This window comes from Penicilliopsis zonata (assembly GCF_001890105.1).
Source record: "Penicilliopsis zonata CBS 506.65 unplaced genomic scaffold ASPZOscaffold_1, whole genome shotgun sequence".
In the NCBI taxonomy this organism is placed as follows: Eukaryota; Fungi; Ascomycota; class Eurotiomycetes; order Eurotiales; family Aspergillaceae; genus Penicilliopsis; species Penicilliopsis zonata.
The window spans coordinates 2,434,386-2,454,585 of NW_019208911.1; the positions used below are offsets into that span (position 1 = coordinate 2,434,386).

General features: G+C 49.9%; 10 protein-coding genes across 10 annotated transcripts; 4 read left to right on the forward strand and 6 right to left on the reverse strand.

The window, feature by feature from the left end:
• Positions 1-19: 19 nt before the first annotated feature.
• On the reverse strand, positions 20-1,565 carry ASPZODRAFT_54757 (hypothetical protein; the record flags this gene model as incomplete). The annotated part of the gene is made up of 3 exons (XM_022728487.1): positions 20-1,345; positions 1,405-1,455; positions 1,530-1,565. The coding sequence occupies 3 exons, from the start codon at positions 1,563-1,565 to the stop codon at positions 20-22; spliced, it is 1,413 nt and encodes a 470-aa protein (XP_022585908.1).
• A 1,030-nt stretch (positions 1,566-2,595) lies between these two features.
• ASPZODRAFT_138497 (hypothetical protein) lies at positions 2,596-3,204 on the reverse strand (the record flags this gene model as incomplete). The annotated part of the gene is made up of 1 exon (XM_022724468.1): positions 2,596-3,204. The coding sequence occupies one exon, from the start codon at positions 3,202-3,204 to the stop codon at positions 2,596-2,598; it is 609 nt and encodes a 202-aa protein (XP_022585909.1).
• A 405-nt stretch (positions 3,205-3,609) lies between these two features.
• ASPZODRAFT_148683 (hypothetical protein) lies at positions 3,610-5,359 on the forward strand (the record flags this gene model as incomplete). Its single annotated transcript, XM_022725404.1, has 4 exons — positions 3,610-3,640; positions 3,695-4,432; positions 4,500-5,082; positions 5,149-5,359. The coding sequence occupies 4 exons, from the start codon at positions 3,610-3,612 to the stop codon at positions 5,357-5,359; spliced, it is 1,563 nt and encodes a 520-aa protein (XP_022585910.1).
• Positions 5,360-5,499: 140 nt separating this feature from the next.
• ASPZODRAFT_127470 (hypothetical protein) lies at positions 5,500-6,623 on the reverse strand. Its single transcript, XM_022721757.1, has 4 exons — positions 6,463-6,623; positions 6,195-6,390; positions 6,049-6,109; positions 5,500-5,986 (listed from the first exon to the last, which is right to left on the reverse strand). The coding sequence occupies exons 1-4, from the start codon at positions 6,521-6,523 to the stop codon at positions 5,927-5,929; spliced, it is 378 nt and encodes a 125-aa protein (XP_022585911.1). The 5' UTR covers positions 6,524-6,623; the 3' UTR covers positions 5,500-5,926.
• A 298-nt stretch (positions 6,624-6,921) lies between these two features.
• ASPZODRAFT_148685 (hypothetical protein) lies at positions 6,922-8,397 on the forward strand (the record flags this gene model as incomplete). The annotated part of the gene is made up of 4 exons (XM_022725405.1): positions 6,922-7,227; positions 7,289-7,614; positions 7,665-8,115; positions 8,176-8,397. The coding sequence occupies 4 exons, from the start codon at positions 6,922-6,924 to the stop codon at positions 8,395-8,397; spliced, it is 1,305 nt and encodes a 434-aa protein (XP_022585912.1).
• A 755-nt stretch (positions 8,398-9,152) lies between these two features.
• ASPZODRAFT_379486 (hypothetical protein) lies at positions 9,153-12,293 on the reverse strand. Its single transcript, XM_022728291.1, has 3 exons — positions 12,191-12,293; positions 9,787-12,153; positions 9,153-9,726 (listed from the first exon to the last, which is right to left on the reverse strand). Exons 2-3 carry the CDS (start codon positions 12,093-12,095, stop codon positions 9,510-9,512), a joined length of 2,526 nt encoding a protein of 841 aa, XP_022585913.1. The 5' UTR covers positions 12,096-12,153; positions 12,191-12,293; the 3' UTR covers positions 9,153-9,509.
• Positions 12,294-12,581: 288 nt separating this feature from the next.
• On the reverse strand, positions 12,582-13,494 carry ASPZODRAFT_379453 (hypothetical protein). Its single transcript, XM_022728290.1, has one exon. The coding sequence runs from the start codon at positions 13,319-13,321 to the stop codon at positions 12,668-12,670; it is 654 nt and encodes a 217-aa protein (XP_022585914.1). The 5' UTR covers positions 13,322-13,494; the 3' UTR covers positions 12,582-12,667.
• Positions 13,495-13,652: 158 nt separating this feature from the next.
• Positions 13,653-16,061, forward strand: ASPZODRAFT_21875 (hypothetical protein). The gene is made up of 3 exons (XM_022727869.1): positions 13,653-13,956; positions 14,031-14,230; positions 14,286-16,061. Exons 1-3 carry the CDS (start codon positions 13,692-13,694, stop codon positions 15,657-15,659), a joined length of 1,839 nt encoding a protein of 612 aa, XP_022585915.1. The 5' UTR covers positions 13,653-13,691; the 3' UTR covers positions 15,660-16,061.
• Positions 16,062-16,325: 264 nt separating this feature from the next.
• On the forward strand, positions 16,326-17,639 carry ASPZODRAFT_127474 (hypothetical protein). Its single transcript, XM_022721758.1, has one exon. It carries the CDS (start codon positions 16,605-16,607, stop codon positions 17,169-17,171), a length of 567 nt encoding a protein of 188 aa, XP_022585916.1. The 5' UTR covers positions 16,326-16,604; the 3' UTR covers positions 17,172-17,639.
• A 275-nt stretch (positions 17,640-17,914) lies between these two features.
• ASPZODRAFT_127475 (hypothetical protein) lies at positions 17,915-19,698 on the reverse strand. The gene is made up of 4 exons (XM_022721759.1): positions 19,386-19,698; positions 19,217-19,307; positions 18,816-19,146; positions 17,915-18,757 (listed from the first exon to the last, which is right to left on the reverse strand). The coding sequence occupies exons 1-4, from the start codon at positions 19,563-19,565 to the stop codon at positions 18,154-18,156; spliced, it is 1,206 nt and encodes a 401-aa protein (XP_022585917.1). The 5' UTR covers positions 19,566-19,698; the 3' UTR covers positions 17,915-18,153.
• Positions 19,699-20,200: the final 502 nt, after the last annotated feature.

Consider the following 20,200-nt stretch of genomic DNA (forward strand, 5'->3'; position numbering starts at 1 on the left):
ATTGTTTAGAAATTTTAATCTAAACTGGGAGAGGGAAGGTGCTGGCCCATCCGGCGATCTCCTTGCGGAGAGCCAGAATCTCAGGCACGGACTCAGAGGCAACCTTGGCCTTGAAGTCCTTGAGCTTGTTGGCCTCCTTGGGCAGCTGGCTCTGAACATCCTTGCAGATGGTGATGGACTTGTCAATGTACTGAGCAATGCGCTTGAAGTCCTCCTCTCCCATACCACGGGAAGTCATGGCGGGAGCACCAATACGGATACCGCAGGGGGTCAGGGCAGACTTGTCGCCAGGGATCGAGTTCTTGTTGCAGGCAATGTTGATCTGCTCCAGGACGGCCTCAACACGAGCACCATCCAGGCTCTTAGGGCGGAGATCCAACAGCACCATGTGGCTGTCAGTGCCGTCAGAGACAAGCTTGTAGCCCAGCTGCTTGAATTCGGTCTCGAGAGCCTTGGCGTTCTTGAGAACCTGCTCCTGGTACTGTCTGAACTCGGGGGTGGCAGCCTGCTTGAGGGCAACAGCCAAAGCGGTGATAGTGTGGTTGTGGGGACCACCCTGGTGACCGGGGAAGACCGAGAAGTTGATGGGACCCTCAAGGTCGTACATGATCTCCTTGCCAGACTTATCGGTGCTGCGGACACCCTTGCGGAAGAAGATCATGGCACCACGGGGTCCACGCAGGGACTTGTGGGTGGTGGTGGTCACCACATCAGCGTACTCGAAGGGAGAGGGAATAACACCGGCAGCGATCAGACCGGAGATGTGGGCCATGTCGACGATGAGGTAGGCACCGACCTTGTCGGCGATCTTACGCATGCGAGCGTAGTCGATCAGACGGCAGTACGCGGAGGTACCGGCAACGAGGCACTTGGGGCGGTAGAGCTCAGCATTGGCCTCAAGAGTGTCGTAGTCGATGATGCCAGTCTCCAGGTTGACACGGTAGGGGAAGGTCTCGAAGTAAGTGGAGACAGCAGAGATCTTTCTCTGGGGGGTCTGGTAGCCGTGGCTCAGATGGCCACCGTGAGGAAGATCCAGACCCATGAGACGGTCATGGGGGCGCATCAAGGCCTGGTAAACCTGCAGGTTGGCAGGGCTACCACTCAGGCACTGGACATTGACACCCCACTTGGCGGGGTCGAGGTTGAAAGCCTTCAGGGCACGAGCCTGGCAGGTGAGCTCAATAGCATCGATGTGCTGGTTGCCACCGTAGTAACGAGCACCAGGGTATCCCTCAGAGTACTTGTTGCACATGGGAGAACCAAGGGCGTCGAAAACGGCATGAGAGGTGAAGTTCTCGGAAGCGATCAGGACAACGGATTCACGCTGACGCTGGATTTCGTTTTTCTAAAGTCCATTGAGTAAGCCAAATGATCATCATATTATAAGACACGAGTTTGAAATACCATAATCTCGGCGACCTCAGGGTCGGTCTCAACGAGAGACTTCTCGAGGAGCTGTATCATATGAGTCAGTATAACGACAATACCCTCTCAGAGATCAAAGAAATCATGGTGGCGGGGTTACTCACGTCCCGGTGGGACGATGACAGTGCGTAAGTGGCCATTGTGATGTGATGCTGCCTTCTATAAGCTAATAAGATATTCAAGCAGAAGGGATTGTAAGACAGAAGAAGGATACAACAAGGAAGGAGGAGAAAAAAAGGTAGGTTGTCAGTGAGGGTCAACTTTTCCAACGGGTTGCCCCGCGGGTAAAACTACCATTGGCATTCCTTTTCGTCAAATCTTTCCCACCGATCTTCGGCGAGGCTCTGGACCAATCAAAGGCCTGAAGAGCTCCCAATGAGCTTTCGGTGAATAGTAAATCCGCTGCGGCTTTCCGTTTACAGAAAATCGCCATACAGATTGAAAAGTTTAATAATAGGCCTTGTCATAAGCTGACCATTGAGTTTCATAGTAAAACATGCTCTCTAGGAAGATCCATCTAGAGTCATAGATAAATTATTATAGTAAAGCAGTGCGTCATCTAGAAATATGGTCTAACGGGAATATTCATCACAAAATTAGATTAATTACAGAATTTTTCTGGAATCATCTATTAGTGGTTATTCTGCATATTAATTGCTCTGCTCTTCTTATACAGGACTCTCGTTGAGCCAGTTGTATAAGATTTTGGTTTCATTGAGCTTGTCCTACTCGAAGGTGTTTTCATTCATAGTGCCATGCCTGTGATATACTAGTATGGAGTGTTGAATGGACAAGTGGCTAAGGACAACAGGGAAGGGGACCTTGGTGGTCACTAGGAAGTCCGAAGCAGTATCCCCAACCATCACATAGATTCAGCCCATACGCAGCCCTGAGACCCCACGATAGTATGGATTTTCCCGGAATTTCCATACCATAGCTGTTATCGTTCATGGATACGAGCGGAATGGCAAATCGCCGTGTGGATTTGCAAGACAGCTCGAGAATTTTCCAGTGAAAGCCGATGGCAGTCCTTCCGTCCGCAAGACTAGGCCAATAAGTAGATCCTAGCTGGTATTTGTTGACACACGAGGCCTCGGCATTGGTGTCATGAATATCGAAAGCCGTTAGAAGAAGTCGAATCCCTGCTCTCTTTTGATGACTCTCATTTCATCAAGTCAGCGTTTCACCGCCAGCCCTACTGCCAAAGTCGGCAATCACAGATCTCAGTCGTGCAATACGATCCTCGAGATCTTTCATCTCCCTCTCCTGCTCCGTAACCGAGCGATGCACATCGGGTAAGCTGTCAACCACGGCGCGTGCTTTTTGAATCCTAATTTTGATCGCACTCGATTCAGTAGGAAGATCTTTGGCGTCGAGGGACGGTAGGGCGTTCGGGCCAATATCGCCTGTCACGGCCGTGGAACTGGCGGACGCTGTCACACCAGTAGCAGACGATGATAACATCTGCTGTGGTGCACCAGTAAGGATCTGATTTCTATTGTCATTGACTACCGAAGGTTGCTGCTGAGCTTGTGTTGGAACAGCTAACGAAGGTTGACCGACGGTATCTGTTGCACCCCTAGCAGCATCGGAAGCACCAGTTGTATGGGGAGACAGCAGGCGGCAGAGAAGACCATGCAATGGCGGAATAATATCAAAGGTTTGCGGCGGAGGAAAAGAGACAGGCTGAGTCGGGCTAGAGACCGCGATCGCAGGCGTTTGGGGAGCCGAAGAAGCTTTAGGTAAAGGCGTCAACGCGGTGGGCGATCGGGACGCCATTGTTGACCTCAGCAGAGATAAAACAAAAGGCCGGCGGTTTAATTCACAGCGGCTGCGCGTCGCAACTCGGCCGGCGGTTGTTGTTGATGGTACGGTTGAATGTAGGGAAGAGCCGGAACGCGCCGCGAACGGACGATCATGGAGTGACGTCGGAGTCAAGCAGGTCTTGCTGCGAATCCGAAAAGTGTCACCGGGAAGCCCCTCCCCCTCGTTCTCACCAGGCACAGCAGTTTCTTTCTCCTGGAACTTTTCTTTTCTGTTATTATTCGGTTTGTTCCATTTACCTTCAGGGTTATCTGGTTTTTCCTGAGCATTTGTGAGTAACTATCTGTTTTTTTTTATTAAATCTCCAGGACTATTGCTAACAATATCCCATAGAGCAGTTTGCCGCTTGTATATTTCATCATGGCCAAGGTCGACCAGAAAGTCGTTTTGAGTATGGATCGATGCTGACGGGGTGCTGGGCGTCTATGAGCTGACAGCGATTTAGTCGTCATTGACGGTTGGGGTGTTGCCGGTCCCCAGTCTCCTCCCGAGGGCGATGCTATCGCTGCCGCTGAGACTCCCTACATGTCCGGCTTTGCCGCAGCCAAGTCGGAGACCGCGCAGGGCTACGCCGAGCTCGAGGCTTCTTCCCTAGCTGTCGGTCTGCCGGAAGGTCTCATGGGTAACAGTGAAGTCGGTCATTTGAACATTGGCGCTGGTCGTGTCGTCTGGCAGGACAGTGTCCGCATCGACCAGACCTTGAAGAAGGGTGAGATGAACAAGGTGGACAGCATTGTGAAGTCGTTCACTCGCGCCAAGGAGGGCAATGGCCGTCTTCACCTTCTGGGTCTGATCTCTGATGGCGGTGTCCATTCCAACATCACTCATCTGATTGGCCTGCTCCGGGTCGCGAAGGAGATGGAGGTCCCCCAGGTCTTCATCCACTTCTTTGGTGACGGGCGTGACACCGACCCCAAGAGCGCCACCAAGTACATGCAAGAGCTGCTTGACAAGACCAAGGAGATTGGAATCGGTGAGGTGGCCACTGTGGTCGGCCGTTACTACGCAATGGACCGTGACAAGCGCTGGGACCGGGTTGAGGTCGCCATGAAGGGCATTGTCAGCGGTGAAGGCGAGGACAGCTCCGACCCTATTGCCACCATCGAGGAACGCTACGAGAACAAGGAGACTGATGAGTTCCTCAAGCCCATCATCGTCGGCGGAAAGGACAGGCGCGTGCAAGGTGCGACTTGACTCCATTTCCCTCGAGCAACCTCTGCGTAGCTCTCTTGATTAACCACTTCATCTAGATGACGACACCCTCTTCTTCTTCAACTACCGCTCTGATCGTGTCCGTGAAATCACCCAGCTGCTGGGAGACGTTGACCGCTCCCCCAAGCCCGACTTCCCTTACCCCAAGAACATCCACATCACCACCATGACCCAATACAAGACCGACTACACCTTCCCCGTTGCCTTCCCTCCCCAGCACATGGGCAATGTTCTGGCTGAATGGCTCGGAAAGAAGGATGTCCAGCAGTGCCACGTCGCCGAAACCGAGAAGTATGCCCACGTCACATTCTTCTTCAACGGCGGTATTGAGAAGCAGTTCCCTGGCGAGGTTCGCGATATGATTGCCTCCCCTAGGGTTGCCACCTACGACCTCGAACCGGAAATGAGTGCGGCCGAGGTTGGAAAGAAGATGGCTGAGCGTATTGGCGAGAACAAGTTTGAGTTCATCATGAACAACTTTGCTCCTCCGGACATGGTCGGACACACTGGTGTCTATGAGGCTGCCATCAAGGGCGTCACTGCCACTGACAAGGCCATTGGCGTCATCTATGAGGCCTGTAAGAAGGACGGATATGTTCTGTTCATTACTGCGGATCACGGGTAAGTGCTTGAAATCAATCGAGCCTACAGATCAGCGCTGGGATGTTTTGCTCACCATTTCGCTAGCAACGCGGAGGAAATGCTCACCGAGAAGGGTACTCCCAAGACCTCTCACACTACGAACAAGGTGCCGTTCATCATGGCCAATGCCCCTGAGGGATGGAGCCTCGAGAAGGAGGGCGGTGTGCTGGGTGATGTCGCTCCCACGGTTCTTGCCGCTATGGGAATCGAGCAGCCCGAGGAGATGTCCGGCCGGAGTCTCCTGGTCAAGGCATAGAGAGGGGTTTTATACAATTTTTAGAAGGGAGGAGGTTAACATATTAGCTGATGAATTAATGAAGATCAATATAGTTTCCACATGGTTTTGTAATTGCACTGAGGAAAGAGACAGTCATATATGTATGAAGTAAAGTCCGTCAAGAAAAGGGATTAGATAGTAAACCATCAGTCTAGCTTATAAAAGATACATATTTCAATATTTATATCTTCTATTATTCTCTCTCTAATATAAGATAATATGAGAGTACAGTTCCTGCCATTCCTCAAGCAAATCATCCACTATTGAAGCATTATGACTGTTTCAATGCACCTCCAGAAGACTTGTACAAGAACCTGTCAGTCGGTTTATACTCAGTCAAGATCTGGAGAATGACTGGATAGCGATTCCTTGAATGCGCGCTCTTCTGCCTCCATTTTGGGAGAACGCGCCGTCGGGTGCTCTCTAGCAATCGCATGAAGAGATAGCGATGTTGTTAGCTGTATAATAAAAAACCCCAACAGCTTGCGGGCTAGATCTGGGTACTGGGTTCGATCTCCATTTCCTTGATATATCATTCAGCCACATTTAGGCCGAAGCGGTAGCCGCAGCTTGCTGCTGCTGAACCTGGGTTTGGAATTGGACAATCTGATATCAGATTAATAAACGATACAGATTGAGACAGCATTCATTCAATATATATGTCGTACCTCAGTTCGCTTTTTGTCCGATTTCTCTTGGCTCTCCTGGATCTGGTCTTCGATCCGCTTGCTAGAAAACGTCAGCCATATCCCAGCAGAGTCTAAAATGCCAATCATGTGGTAATCGGGCTGATTTAAAGCACAGTAAAGCATACATCTCTTTCTCAATGAAATCAAGTCGACCGTTGACGGCCATCATAGCCTCACTCTTGTCTTGCTTCAACAGGACAGGGCCGACAAGTTTGTAAATATTCGCATCGCCATCGAGGGAGGCAAATTCGTCTTGCACACCCTTATTCTCCTGCTGTTGTGATTCAAGTTTCTGGCGAGCGTCAATCAGGCCTTCGAGTTCTATGTACCAGGGGGATCTGTTAGTAAGAGCGATAACCTCGTTCGATCGTGACAAGTCTCGTCTCAGCTTACCGGTCTGCAGCTTCTGGTACTCCTCGGTGAGCCCTTGGAGATGCTTCTGCGCGTCGGCCATGGTGCTGTCTTGAATTTGTCGGGGTGAAACGTCAGAGGCGAAAGTTGGAGATGGTCCTGCTAAACCAGCGAGTCGGCGGGGCACGAGACGGAACGAGGAGCGGACGCCCGGCAGAACCCAAGCCAGGCCAGGACCATCAACAAGACTCCCATTCCTCTTCTCGACTGCCCGTCATTCACTCTACACTTGTGGCACAGCGATTTCAGGACTTGACTGACTAGTGATTCTCGCATTGATTGATTGACAGATTGTGTTTGTTTCTGCTCTCGCAACCAGATTCATCCATCCCAGAACAGGCGGAACCAGTCCCTCTCACGAGTCCCCTCCCCGCTTTATCCGTCGCCTCCACGACGGCTCTGTACCTAAACTGCAGCAACAATTAAGGCAGATCTCTCATAATGAGCAATACTGACTTTCTGGGCCGTGCGATCGAAACGGTCAAGAAGGCCATCGAGAACGACAATGAGGGGGAATATGAGAAGGCATATCAGATGTACTACTCCGCACTCGAGCTCTTCATGCTCGCGCTGAAGTGGGAGAAGAATCCCAAGTCGAAGGAGATGATTCGTGCCAAAACAGGCGAATATATGGATCGTGCGGAGAAACTCAAGAATCACCTAGCTTCGCAGGACAATCGGAAGAAACCGAGTGCTGTGGGTGCAAATGGCAAAGTATCACACGGGAGTGGGAAGGGCGGGTATGTGGTCCTTTACCTATATCATTAATGGGATATGCCATACTAAATAACTGGGTATCTTCAGTAAGGAAGAAGATGACGAAGACGCCGAGTCCAAGAAACTACGATCAGCCCTCGCAGGGGCCATCTTATCGGATAAACCGAATGTCAAGTGGGAGGATGTTGCTGGCCTGGAGAGTGCCAAGGAGGCCTTGAAGGAGGCTGTTATTCTACCAATCAAGTTCCCACATCTTTTCACTGGCAAGCGCCAGCCGTGGAAGGGTATCTTGCTCTATGGACCGCCAGGTACTGGAAAATCGCACCTCGCCAAGGCTGTCGCGACGGAGGCAAATAGCACTTTCTTCAGCGTCAGTAGCAGTGACTTGGTATCGAAATGGATGGGTGAAAGTGAAAGGTACGCGTGTTTGGTCACGGCTTTGAAGAAACTTATTAACGGCAGACTAGACTAGTAAAACAACTGTTTAACATGGCTCGCGAAAACAAACCGGCAATCATTTTCATTGATGAGGTTGATGCTCTATGCGGTCCCCGTGGCGAGGGCGAATCAGAGGCGTCTCGTCGTATCAAAACAGAGCTTCTAGTCCAAATGGATGGTGTAGGCAAGGACTCGAAAGGCGTTCTGATTCTCGGCGCGACCAATATCCCCTGGCAGCTCGATGCAGCTATTCGGCGCAGATTCCAGAGGCGAGTCCATATCAGTCTGCCGGATATCAACGCACGGATGAAGATGTTCATGCTGGCCGTGGGCTCGACACCGTGTGAGATGACGCAGGCCGATTACCGGACCTTGGCGGAAATGAGCGAGGGCTACTCGGGTAGCGACATCAGTATCGCTGTCCAGGATGCGCTTATGCAACCGGTTCGCAAGATCCAAACCGCAACACATTACAAACAGGCATGTTTCCTCTTTTGGACCATGGAGTTCAATGTCCATCAGGCTAACAAGATCATGCAGGTCATAGTTGAGGGTGTTGAGAAACTGACACCATGCTCGCCAGGCGACAATGGTGCCGTGGAGATGACTTGGGTTGATGTCGATGCAGAGAAGCTCCTTGAGCCGCCCCTGGTACTGAAGGACTTCGTCAAGGCCGTTCGCAACTCAAGGCCCACCGTCAGCCAAGAGGACCTCACAAGAAACTCAGAATGGACCCAAGAATTTGGCAGCGAAGGAGCATAGTGGGCTCCCCCCGCCTCTCTATCCATTCCTTTTTGTCTCTCTCGTATATGACGCTGGAATAGACAGTGGATGCGGCTTATAAAACTTGGATGTCTTCTTTCAATTCTTGGTGTTCCATAACCACTTGTGACGTTTTATTTTCTTCTACGGTCTCAGATTTCTGTTTTTCCGCCATTACTTCAAGAGTTGGGTGTTCAGAAGCGTTATACTCGATAGCAAGGTTAGGCGTTGCCCTTTGTTTGCTGCCTTGAAGAATTCTTTTGATTTGGACATATCGTACACAAGACCGAAGCTGGCCCTGTGCCGGAGGCTAACCTATATTCTTCTTTTCTTCTTTAATCTTGTTGTTTACCAGCCATGAATGAACTCTTGATGCAGATCCTACAAGCAAGCAAACAATACCGGTCTATCGAGTCATTCTAATCTGGTTAATCCCTCGGATAACCTGTATTTGATTTCTGGTTGCTCAGAGGCCCACGCACTTTAAGCTACTATATTAAGGAAAGTGATATAGTAAAGATTCAACTAATTAATGCACTAGAGTCTTATTTACTTGAGCACACGCCTAGGTCTCATTGATCTTAATTGATTCCTCGATTGATTCCTTAACTCGCGATATCTTTAATATAGAAGTAATGATAATATTAGGTTTGATGCTGAATATTCACTATAATTAAAAGCATATAGCCTTCATACTGCTATAAACTACGTGGGCATCGGAGCAACCAGAAATAAAGTACAGGGCGAGAGATTAACTGCATTCTAATAGCCTCAAGGCATATATTTCTACTTCCCGATATGCTGAAATAATTGATCGGTTTTCGCTACCGTCAAACTACCATACTTAACGCTAACTAGCTATTCATCTCATCAGACGTATGTGAATATCCAAAATCCGCATCCCGATTGCAAGGTAAAACAGAAAGATTGGCCATCAAGGAATAGCCACATCCCAAAACAATAGAAACGCCCGTCAGTCATTCGAGAAACCCAGACATAAACACCAACGATACAGTGTATTAAGAACACTGAGGGGGGGTAATCTAATGGACGAAACGAGCAAATTTGAAAGGATTGAATAAAGAAAGAATCAGCAAATTCCAAACTCCCTGCTAACCATCTCTGCGCTTGAGAACCTCGTTCTTTGCGCGTTTCAGACCTTCGCTCAACTTCTTTGTTTTCTTCCATTCTCGTCCCATTTTCTGCATGCGAACGGTGGCTACTACCATCGAAATAGCAGTTTTGAACTTATGTCGGGGTGTTCGACTGTGATCTGGAGATCGGGCCTTAACGCCCATCTCCGCGATCATTCTCAGGTCGGCTTCGTTGCTGTAGCATCATCCCTGTTAGCTTTTTTCCTTGCAGAGCAAAGAAAGGAGTTTCACGTACCATGCAGTTCTAACTCGTTCACCAAGCTCCATGAGGCCTTTACTCCAAGCCAAATCACGACGGAACCTTTCCTCCCGCTTCAACCTTGCTCGTAGCCATATGATTTCTCGGCTCAAACCCCTGATCTCTTTCTCATGCCTGCCCTTATTCTCTGATTTCACTCCAATCTTCTCGATAGCCTGGTCGTAGCGATCTTGAAGTGTAGCCAATTCTTTGGAAGCCGTCTCGGCCTTCTTCACGCAGAATGCTCGCTCTTCTCGTACCTTGCGCACTTGGGTTTTGAGCTCGTTCAGACGAGCATCACGCTCCGAGACTTTGAGCGCTAAAGATTCAGCCTCCAGGGTGGAAGACTTGAGCAGCTCGTGCAGGTCTCTCTGGTCCTCTTCCCTCATTGCATTACGCTCCAGGTCTCGATTCTTGGCTCTCAAATCTCTTAGAGATTTATGCGCCTCCGAAAGCTGTTTCCGTAAGCTTCGTAGCTCCGAATGAAGTTTATCAGAGGGCGATGAGACGGGAGAATTGGTGTCGTATTTCTTCATCAAAGCGTCATGGAGCTCTTTCTCCAGATCCGCGATCCGTGTCTTGAAGCTTCGGACTAAAGCTTTCTGATCAGCTTCACGTTGGAGCAAGGCCCTCTCGCGTTTCCGTGCCTCGTCAAGATTATGGCGGAGCAGCGAAACATCCGCATTTCCAATAGAAACTTCTGGTTCCACATGGACCTGTTGTTCGACAAGTGCTTCCAGTTCATGGATACGTCTCTCAAGGCGCTGTGTTCTGCTCTTCGAGAGCACAAGTTCTCGGTCTTTGTCGCCGCTGGCTGTTGCTAATCTATCCTGGAGCTGATCAATCTCGGCAGACAATCGGTTCTCATCTGTTGTGGCCCGCTCAATTTCAGCATTCAGCTGGGTTTCAATTGATTCTTTTGCCTTGACGAGACTTGACCTCTCCTCCTTGAGTCTCGTCACCTCACTTTCAAGTCGAAGCTTGGACTTGCGCAGATCGACCTTCTCCTTGTCAAATTGGTGTGTATTGCCAGCTTGATTCTGTGCCTGATCGAGCTGAGCCTGGAGCTCATCACGTTCCACCTCAAACTCAGCTAGTGAAGTTTTGAGACGATGAAGCTCAACATTAGCATTAGCAAGCTGATCCCGGAGACTCTGCTTGTCTGTTGTTGCCTTTTGAAGCTGGGTTTCAATGTCAGAAGGACCCTTTTTCACTTTACCCTTAGCGTACTCTCGTTCGTCCTCGAGACTTGCTTGCAGGATGACAACCTCATCCTCCAAGGCTTGAACTTTCTCCTTCAAGGCTTGCTCTTCGCGTTTTGAGATCCGTAGCTCTTCCTTGGTGGAAAGAAAATCGGTCCGCAATTCCTCGATGACCTGCCGTTTCGATGCCAGGTCGTCATTGAGTTCTTGCACTTGACGACTCAAGACAGCTTCTTCGTGATGATGTCGCGTCTTTTCACTATCGATGACCTCCTGGAGCTTAATCTCCTTGCCCGAGAGCGAATGCTCAACCTGCTGAAGTTTTTCGATAGTTCTTTTGAAGCCAGCTGCTTGTTCTTCAGCCCTTTCTTTCTGAAGCTGCAAAGTCCGTTTGGTGCTCTCCCATCGATCCTCGTCAAGAGCAAATCTGCCTTCCTTGTCTTCGATCTCATGGTGAAGAGACTCAATTTCCTCTTGCAGGTGTTCGATTTCTTCTTTATTTTGCGTTCGAAGTCCCTGGTTGCTCTCTAATGAATTTCGTTTTTCGTCATCAACAGCTTGCTGAAGTTCGCGGATTGTAGACTGAGCTCGGGCGAGCTCGCGCTGAAGACTTCCTGATTCATCTGTCAAGGCATGATGCCGCGTATGTAAGAGATCTTTTTCATCCTCCTTGCGTTTCAGGTCGTCGAGAGCATCTTGTAATTGTGCTGCAAGCTTTTCATGTTCTTGCTGGAGCGTATTCAGCTCGTCTCTCGAGATATCAGCTTCATCTAGCAGTCTTTGCCTCTCTTCGTTCATTTCACGCCTGACTTTCTGGAATTGTTCCTCTAGACGAGCTTCGTGGCGCGCTTTGGATTCGAGTTCGTCTTTCAGTGTATCATTTTGTTTTCGGGCTTCCTGTAGTTCCTCTTCCAGCCTGGAGCCTTTTTCTTCAAGTTGACGACTTAGACCTTTCGTGGTGAAAGATTTGTTGGCCATCTCATCTTGAAGTTCTCTAAGGTCCTCCTCGGCCTGGGCTTTCTCTTCCATTGCTCTTTGTTCTGCGTTCTGCGCTTCTTCAGTTTCGGACCTAGACTGCTCCAGGCGATCTTGTAACTCTGCCATCTGCTGTTTCGCACTTTCAAGTTCGACTTCGAGTTCAGCAATAGCATCGTGGTCTTTGCTGTCCTTGTCCTTTAAGTTTTCGATCTCTTCGTCGCGTGCTTCGATGAGACGATCCTTTTCTCTAAGCGAAGCTTCTAGGTCCTCTAAATCGTCGCGTAGCTTATCGATCTCCCGTGATTGTTTCTGCTTCGAGTCCCGAAGTTCGTCTTGTAGCTCCCTCACTTGGCTGTTCCTTGTTTCGATCTGATCGCGCATTAATTCCATCTCTCGCTGAACTGTCTCATCTACTTGTCGCTTTCGATATTTCTCTCGTAGCTCCTGAAACTGTAGACGGTAGGACTCCAGATCGCGCTCAGCGTGATGGAGTTGCTTTTTGTACCGTGCTATATCTCTTTGCATAGTTGTCGAAGATATTTTCAGTTCCGTATTCTCCCTGAGCGCTTCTTGGTGGTAGCCTGGACCAGCTCTCTCGACCTGTTGTTGCAAATAATGGATCTTAAGTTTCAAACCGAAATTGTCTTTCTCGAGCTGATCGATTTTCTAGATTCCATTGAGCCAAGTTAGACACTTCATCAACCCCTCATAATGGCATAACAGAAACAAAGAAAGAAACCTACGTTTTCCTGCTCCCTCAAACTCAGTACGTTGGCATCATCAAGCATACCCCTTCCATTTCTTCCCAACAGCCCAGGCAGCGGCGTGCTCTGGGCGCTGCTGCTTGCAACTTGTGGGAGTGGGGTTGGATCATCGTCCGACCCATCCTCTTCGTAGATGTCCGTCATTTCCATAGCCGGTAAACCAGGGGTGTTGACATTGCTTCGGTAGCTGGCTCGCAGGTGAGCCGGCGTTTTCGACGTCCCGGTGGTACCACGCGCCGCTGACAAGGTCTTGAGGAAACTGTTTTTCGTTGCGCTCTTCATTAGAGGAGTGAACTCTCCTTTGGGGGGCGCGATGGTGGGAAGGTGCCGCCGGTCAGCCAACGCGCTCCTGTTCGATTTGGGGCCCGAACCCGCCCGCGGAGTGGTGACCTTGAAGCCGCCTGAAGTGCGCCGCCGTCCATCTTCCAAAATCTTGATTATATCTTCGTCCTTGGATGGCGTTTGAAACGAATTCTCAACCGAGTCCAGCGCAGATAGATTCGTCCTCCCAATGCTGCGGTAGCCGTTCGTCAGGTAGGTCGCGTTTCCGGCTTCGGTGCGCGGAGTATCGATATATGGAAGCGCCATGCTCGACGCGTCGATTCTCGTAACCTCGTGTGATTTGGGTACCTAAAAACCACAGGTTTCAGCGCGTAGACATCCCCCTCCTATATACACGCTTTTGAGCCACAGATTCGGCTCCAAAAGTCGGATGGACAGCACTGAACGTGGATGTGTTTTGGGCGGAGCAAAAGCGTCGGGCTGCCTGTAAAGCCGATGTTGATTTCTAGCCGTAAACGGACTAGCGCCTCGCGATTATAGGCGGTCAAGTAATGGCGCGCGGCTAGTGGTGGAATTCTGCCGGGCCTGATGAAGTCATGGGATTTTTCTTACACTACGGCGAACTTTTTGTATGCCATCGAGCTTCGAGGTGGTCAGTAGCTGACTGTGGTTCAAGATGGCACCTATGTCGCAAGAGGATATTGAATGGTTCAAATCGACGTTTCATCCGATCCCTAAACCCCAGCTTCCGGAAGATTGCATCGAATACTCTGTCTACCACTTCGCCGTTGACCCCGCCCCCACAGCCGTTGACGAAGCTGCTGAAACACGATCGCGATTAGTCGAAGTTCAGCGAACAGCAGCGCAGTTGAGCAAGGAGTTGCTGAAGGACTATATCTGGCAACGAGAAGGATTTCGCCTGGAGATCACCAAAGAAGATGGTTTGTCCTTCTGCATCGATGTTATGTGAATATGGGGAGGAATGATTCTGTGCTAATATTAATATGAAACTTAGGGATAACCTCGTTACGCGGACGGACCATTTTTGGTGACTCGATCGAGGATGAATGGGTTATCGTTTATATTCTACGCGAGTTAACGAAGAGACACAAAGATATCTGGGTCAAAGTGGTAGATGGAGACGGAGAATTTCTGCTCATTGAAGCGGCTGGGACACTGCCTGAGTGGCTAGAGCCGGAGGTAGCGGACAACAGAGTGAGCCAGAGATACTGTAACATAAATCTGTGGGCAGAGTGCTGACGAACTGCAGGTATGGATTCATCAAGGAGACCTCGTCATTATCAAACCGAAGCAAGGTGGCAAGGGGTCTAAAAGGAAAGTAACCGAGAAACTGTCCCTTAAGGATGCGAAAGCTATCTTGACAGAGCAATCAACTCGTCTTCTTCGCTCTACAATGATCCAGGAGGAAGCCTTCTATCGGCTACGAAATTATCCGCAACAGATCAGCGAAAACCTCCATTCTGCTCTAGTGACACTCCCACGCAAGATCGCTTTCCTACTGCATCAGAAGCCGGCGTACATATCTGCTGCCGTGGAGGCATTTTACCTCAGAGATCCTATTGCCTTACGGCCTCTCCGAGCCAAGGATGTTTCCAATCTAGCCTTCAAGCCAGAGGATTTTGTCACCGTCAGCGTTCGGTTCACCAGGGTAGGGTATGCACAACTCAAAAGCCAAGAGTTCCCGGTACCGCAGCCATGGGTAGGCAAATTGCCTCCGAGTGAAGACCGCAAGGTATATGATCGTGCGGAAATCGGAATGAAGCTTTCATGTGGCTTTGAGATGCTTCTGGGCGACCCACAGAACCGAGATAAAGCCTTAGTGCGAGAAATGAAACTTTTGCTTGAAGACCTAGAGTCAGGCGACGAGACGCTTCCTACAGACGATGAAATTGAACAGACATGGGACAAAAGCGAAGACGACGAAAAATGGCTTGATATCAATTTCGAGGACCTTGATAGGGAACTCAAAGGGAAACGCGATGGATACGAAGGTACATCTACACGTGGATTTGGTGATGCCAATGCGCAGGAAAATCTCCAGCGTATCGTGGCTCGCTTTGAAGAATTCCTCAATGATAATTCGGCTGGCCTTGAGGGCGCCGATTTTATTGACGATTTTGATTCCGACTCCGATGTCGATGAGGATGATGACGACTATGAAGACGATGATGTTGGCAGCGAAGGAGAAGACAAAGAAGCGTCATTTGACGAGGAAGAATTTTCCCGCATGATGAAGGAGATGATGGGAATGCCTTCAATGCCGGGTCTGGCTGGCGCTTCTCAGTCATCGGCAATGGGCCGAAGAGTTGAAGAACTCGACGACGACTCAGAAGAAGACGACTCGGAGCAGATACAAGAGCTTTCGCGACAGATGGAAGCCGAGCTCAGAGGAACCGGTGTCCTGAACTTGAATCGTCCTGCCCAGAATCTTCTTGGGAATGAACCAAATTCCAAGGGGCAAACGGGTGAAGAAAACCGGCCAGAGGAAGATGAAGATATCGATATCAATCTTGCAAAGAACCTCCTGGAAAGTCTTCATAGTCAGGCAGGCTTAGCTGGGCCTGCAGGCAATATGCTTTCTATGATGAATTTGCCTCTGCCGAAAGATGATCGACACAGCTGAGCACAGGTACCGAAATGATCGATATTTGACCGTTTCCTGGGCTTATATAGACAGCCAGAAACGCTGTGAGAGTAATCAGTTGGCTGTTTAGTGGGAGTGGCCTTCAGAGTACATTTCTTGAGGTCGGAATGGACCACCGAGTCTATTCAGCGATTGCTATAACTAAATGTTGGCATTGTTGACAACCAACACAAAACCTAATCAGGAAAGCCACCATGTCGCATCATGTTGCAGCTCCTGGCAACTAACACATATGGTGTCAGAAAGGCGTCAGTCGAACTAAAATGATATACAATCCTCATACTCCCAAGGTAAAGAACAGGAGCGAGACTGCTAAATATAATTACGTGGTAGAAAAGAGCAACATAAGGTTTAGGAGACAGAAATTGAATCATTCATAACTAAATTTCAATATGCTTCTAGACCGCCATCATCATTATAGCAACTTAATACAGCTTTATACTCTATTACACGCAAAAGATACAAATTACCACATCAACACCATGGCAATACCCATGATTACAACCATGTCACGGGCCTAGCCGATAAGGATGGGACGATCACGTGTGGGTCCAGCCCCATATCTTATCACCCCGCGAACCCCCTCAAGCTCGAGGTATACTCTCACTCTCACCTCTTTGCTCCTTCCTCCACGACAAATCTCCTCTATAATCCAAGGCTGCCTAATGGTGCATGTTGTATAGTGTCTTCTGCTGCAGCTCCTATCTGACCTGTGCTATTTATCTGTATTTTATTTGTTCTGATACCCCTACACACTGTTTGTCAGGAAGTAGATTCATCTACATTACAGTGAACCTACTGGCAAAGTTAGCACCTCATCTGCGGGCACAGGTGCCATTGAAGGAGGTGGCAATAACTGGGTTTTGAATTCTAACAACTTATCTGAGGCACTGCTAGCTACTCTCCGGGTCCGATTCTCAAAAGATGGCGACGCCTGCCCAGTGCTACTATTGTTTCGAGAGCCTCGCTGCTTCCTTTGAATATCGAGAGCCTGCCAGCCTTGAGATTATAGAGGAGCTTTGGGAACAACATGAACGAGCGAAGAAAGTTGCTGAACTTGGGACAACGAATGAACTGGTCAAACGTCTTGTAGGCGCTGGTAGCGGCGAAGACGAAGATGACGAACTTGACGGAAATCACGAACCAAGCGGTCAAAAGCAGCTTGGAGATCTGAAGATTCCGAATACCACCCACCTTAACCCACAGTCTTCCTCGGATTCGTCGAGTGCATCTACCACGCCGTCAGTCTTCTCGGCTGTGTCGTCTCGCTCACTCTCTACCGGAGTAACAACTCCATCGGGGCCACCGGATACGTCGTTGCCTCAAGCGGTTCAGAAGACAAACCAGCGGTATCCCCTCTTTGTGACATGGGATACGCTTTCGAGAAACGGCCACAAGTCTCTGCGCGGTTGTATCGGCACGTTCGAGGCTCAGGAGCTTGGTGAAGGTCTCCAGTCCTACGCCCTCACTTCGTACGTAAACCCAGTGTAAGATTTTTTGGAGAGAGGGATGCGTAGAACTGATTCACATGCAGGGCCTTCGATGATACGCGGTTTTCTCCCATACCCTCGTCCCTCTTGCCTTCCCTCTCCTGCTCACTGACCTTATTGGGCTCTTTTGAGCCTTGTACGAACGCCATGGACTGGACCCTAGGCACCCACGGACTCCGCATATCGTTCATCCACCGCGGTCGTCGCTACGGCGCAACCTACCTCCCCGACGTGGCAGTCGAGCAAGGATGGACAAAGGAAGAGACGGTGGAGAGCCTAATGCGCAAAGCCGGCTGGGACAGTGCTTCCTCTGGAGGTAGTATTGCTAGACGCATTCTACGGGGGAGCAGCAGCGGTGGTGATGGCGGTCACGGTGCCAGCACAGGCAAGCCATGGGACCAAGTCTCGGATTTCCGAGCAGTGAGATATCAAGGTCTCAAGGCCAGTGCAAGCTACGCCGAGTGGCAGGAATGGCGAAGCTGGGTTCTAGGCCAGAAGGAAGGATCGGCAAAGCTGTTGCCTCAATCTCACAAGTGAATCTTTGGTTTCCGACACATCTACAGATACACAACACACCGTCTAGACTAAGGAGACAAAATCAACCCGTTATGAATAATGAAATTTCAGGACATTGAATCTACTACAGTACGTGTTAAAGTTGCTCGATTATAGAGTAGGACGCATATACAAGCATAGAATTCTACTCTCATGGCTGGATCTGCTTTACCCATGCTCGATGTGGCTCAAAGATATGATATTAACAGCATGAAATGGAATATACGAGGGAGGTAAGAATGAAAAAAATGAAAACAGAAAGCAAGGCTGCGCGGACTTGGATGATGTAGATATGAACAGAGAGACAAAGATCAAGCTGCAATATGTAGTGGGCCAGTCCTCGTCAGGAGAGAAGAGTGAAAAAAAAAAGGTATTTGCAGGAAAAATTTCAAAACATGATTCAAGGAGATATCCGAAGTTGTTCTTTACTATTTCTGGTTGGCAGAGCGGCTCCATAGGCCAGCCACCATCTCCTTGACTTTGCGCTCCTGCTGTCGGATCTGCTCCTCGGTCTGTCCGCGCGCATTACTGCGACTGTCAATCTCCATGTGGCCGTCAGTCGGCATGGGCTTTTCCTCAAAGATCTTGTTACCCTCGACGCGTTCTGGTTTTGGGTCGATGCTCATCGCCCCGTCCATCATCAGACCACCAACTTCGCGGAGCTTGTTGATTGCACGAACGGTGTCAATGGCGCGGTGAAGGGTTCGGCGGGCATTGAAGTTCTTCCTGACGGTTGGCAGTAGATCTTCGCCAGAGCCAAGCTTGCCGGTCGGGTACGCGGGATCGTAAGGAGGATTGACCCAGGCGTGCTGGAGAGCCTCGTGGGCCGTCAGTCGTGCCTTGGGGTCAATGGTCAAACAGCGGTTGATGAAGTCCCGGGCAGTGTGCGACACACCGCGCCAGTACTCTAGCGGGGTGAACGAATAGTCGGCAGCAAGGATTGCCTGCATCTCTTCCAGGTTGGAGTCGCGGTCAAAGGGTGTGTAGCCGCACAGCAAAAAGTACGTGATTACTCCAATGGCCCAGATATCACTGTGAAATACCAAATCAGTATATTAGAACTGAAAGCAGAGGAGCACAGAAGTCATACACTGGCTTCCCATGGCCACTCTTCTTGAAGATCTCCGGTGCCATGTATCCCGGTGTGCCACATGTTGTCGTCAGCACATGGAATTGTTCTTCATCCATAATTCTTGACAGCCCAAAATCAGCTATTAACAAGTCTGCGTTATCCTCGGGTGTTCTGAAGAGAAGGTTCTCCGGCTTAAGGTCACGGTGCACGATGCCATGGTCATGTAAATAGGCAACGGCAGACAGCACTGCGCGGATGAGGTCGGCCGCATCGGACTCGTAGTAGCTACCCTTGCGGCAGATTCTATCGAAGAGTTCGCCGCCCAAAGCAAGGTCGGTGACAAGGTACACTAGGTTCAAGAATGAACCATCAGATCCGGAAAATCATGCGGCTGGGATAGATTGGTCAACGAAACATACAGTTGTTCATCGTCTCAAAGTAATCGACTAGAGTCAAGATATTTTGGTGGCCCATAGAGACCCTCTTCAGGACTGCAATCTCATTTCGCACCTAGAAACCCCCATCAATAAACAGTTCTCTCCATGACCCAAGGATGGAAGGGGGGGGGGCGCAAAGGGTATTATTCACCATGTGTTCGCGTCCCGCCATCAGCCGCTTATTTATGACCTTGGCTGCATAGTATCTGCCCGTATCAATGTGCACGCATTCCTTAACCACCGAGTAGGAGCCCGCTCCCAGCGTCTTCCCTGTCTTGTACCGGCACGGCTGGACCTTCGGCCGCTGGTTCTGCTGCGCCGGGGACGCCATTTCAGGAGACCGAGGAGATTTGAAATCGCTCGACACGGCAAGAGATAGAGAAAAAAAAAACCAGAATTGGGTGGTATCGATGCTAATGACTGTATTCGTCTCTGTGTTGAAGTAGAAGAAACAAGCGAATCCTGCAAAAGCTTCACGGTGTGAGTGAGTGAGACACTGCAGCCCAACAGCCTCCACCATCCGAGAAGTCAGTCACACGAACCTTCCAAGGGGACTCCGACGCTCTCCTTCAGTCCAGGGGTAGAACCCGACCTAGATCCGATCGACCAGAGCGAAGCTCACACGTAGACGCAGGGCAATTCCCTCCCTCCCTTGAGTCGAGTCTTATCGCGGAGAAGAAACGCTCGTACGCAGTGGGTCGAGTGACAGGTCTGTGCGGGGCAGCTTTGGAATGCGATGCGACCAGTCGATGACTCTATAGAGTCTTCATCGGCCAGGTGTTTCCAGAGGCGGCAGAAACAGAACTAGGAGAGAATGAAAGTGTCGGGTTCGGGAAGAGAGAAGTCCTTTTGAGCCTGTGGGAGCCAGCCGAGCGGCGGTTGTCCAGGATGCCTTCTGCCTACACATAAATAGAGGGGCATGCAGTATGCCTTACGGAGTATTTCGATTTCAGCCAGTGATACCAT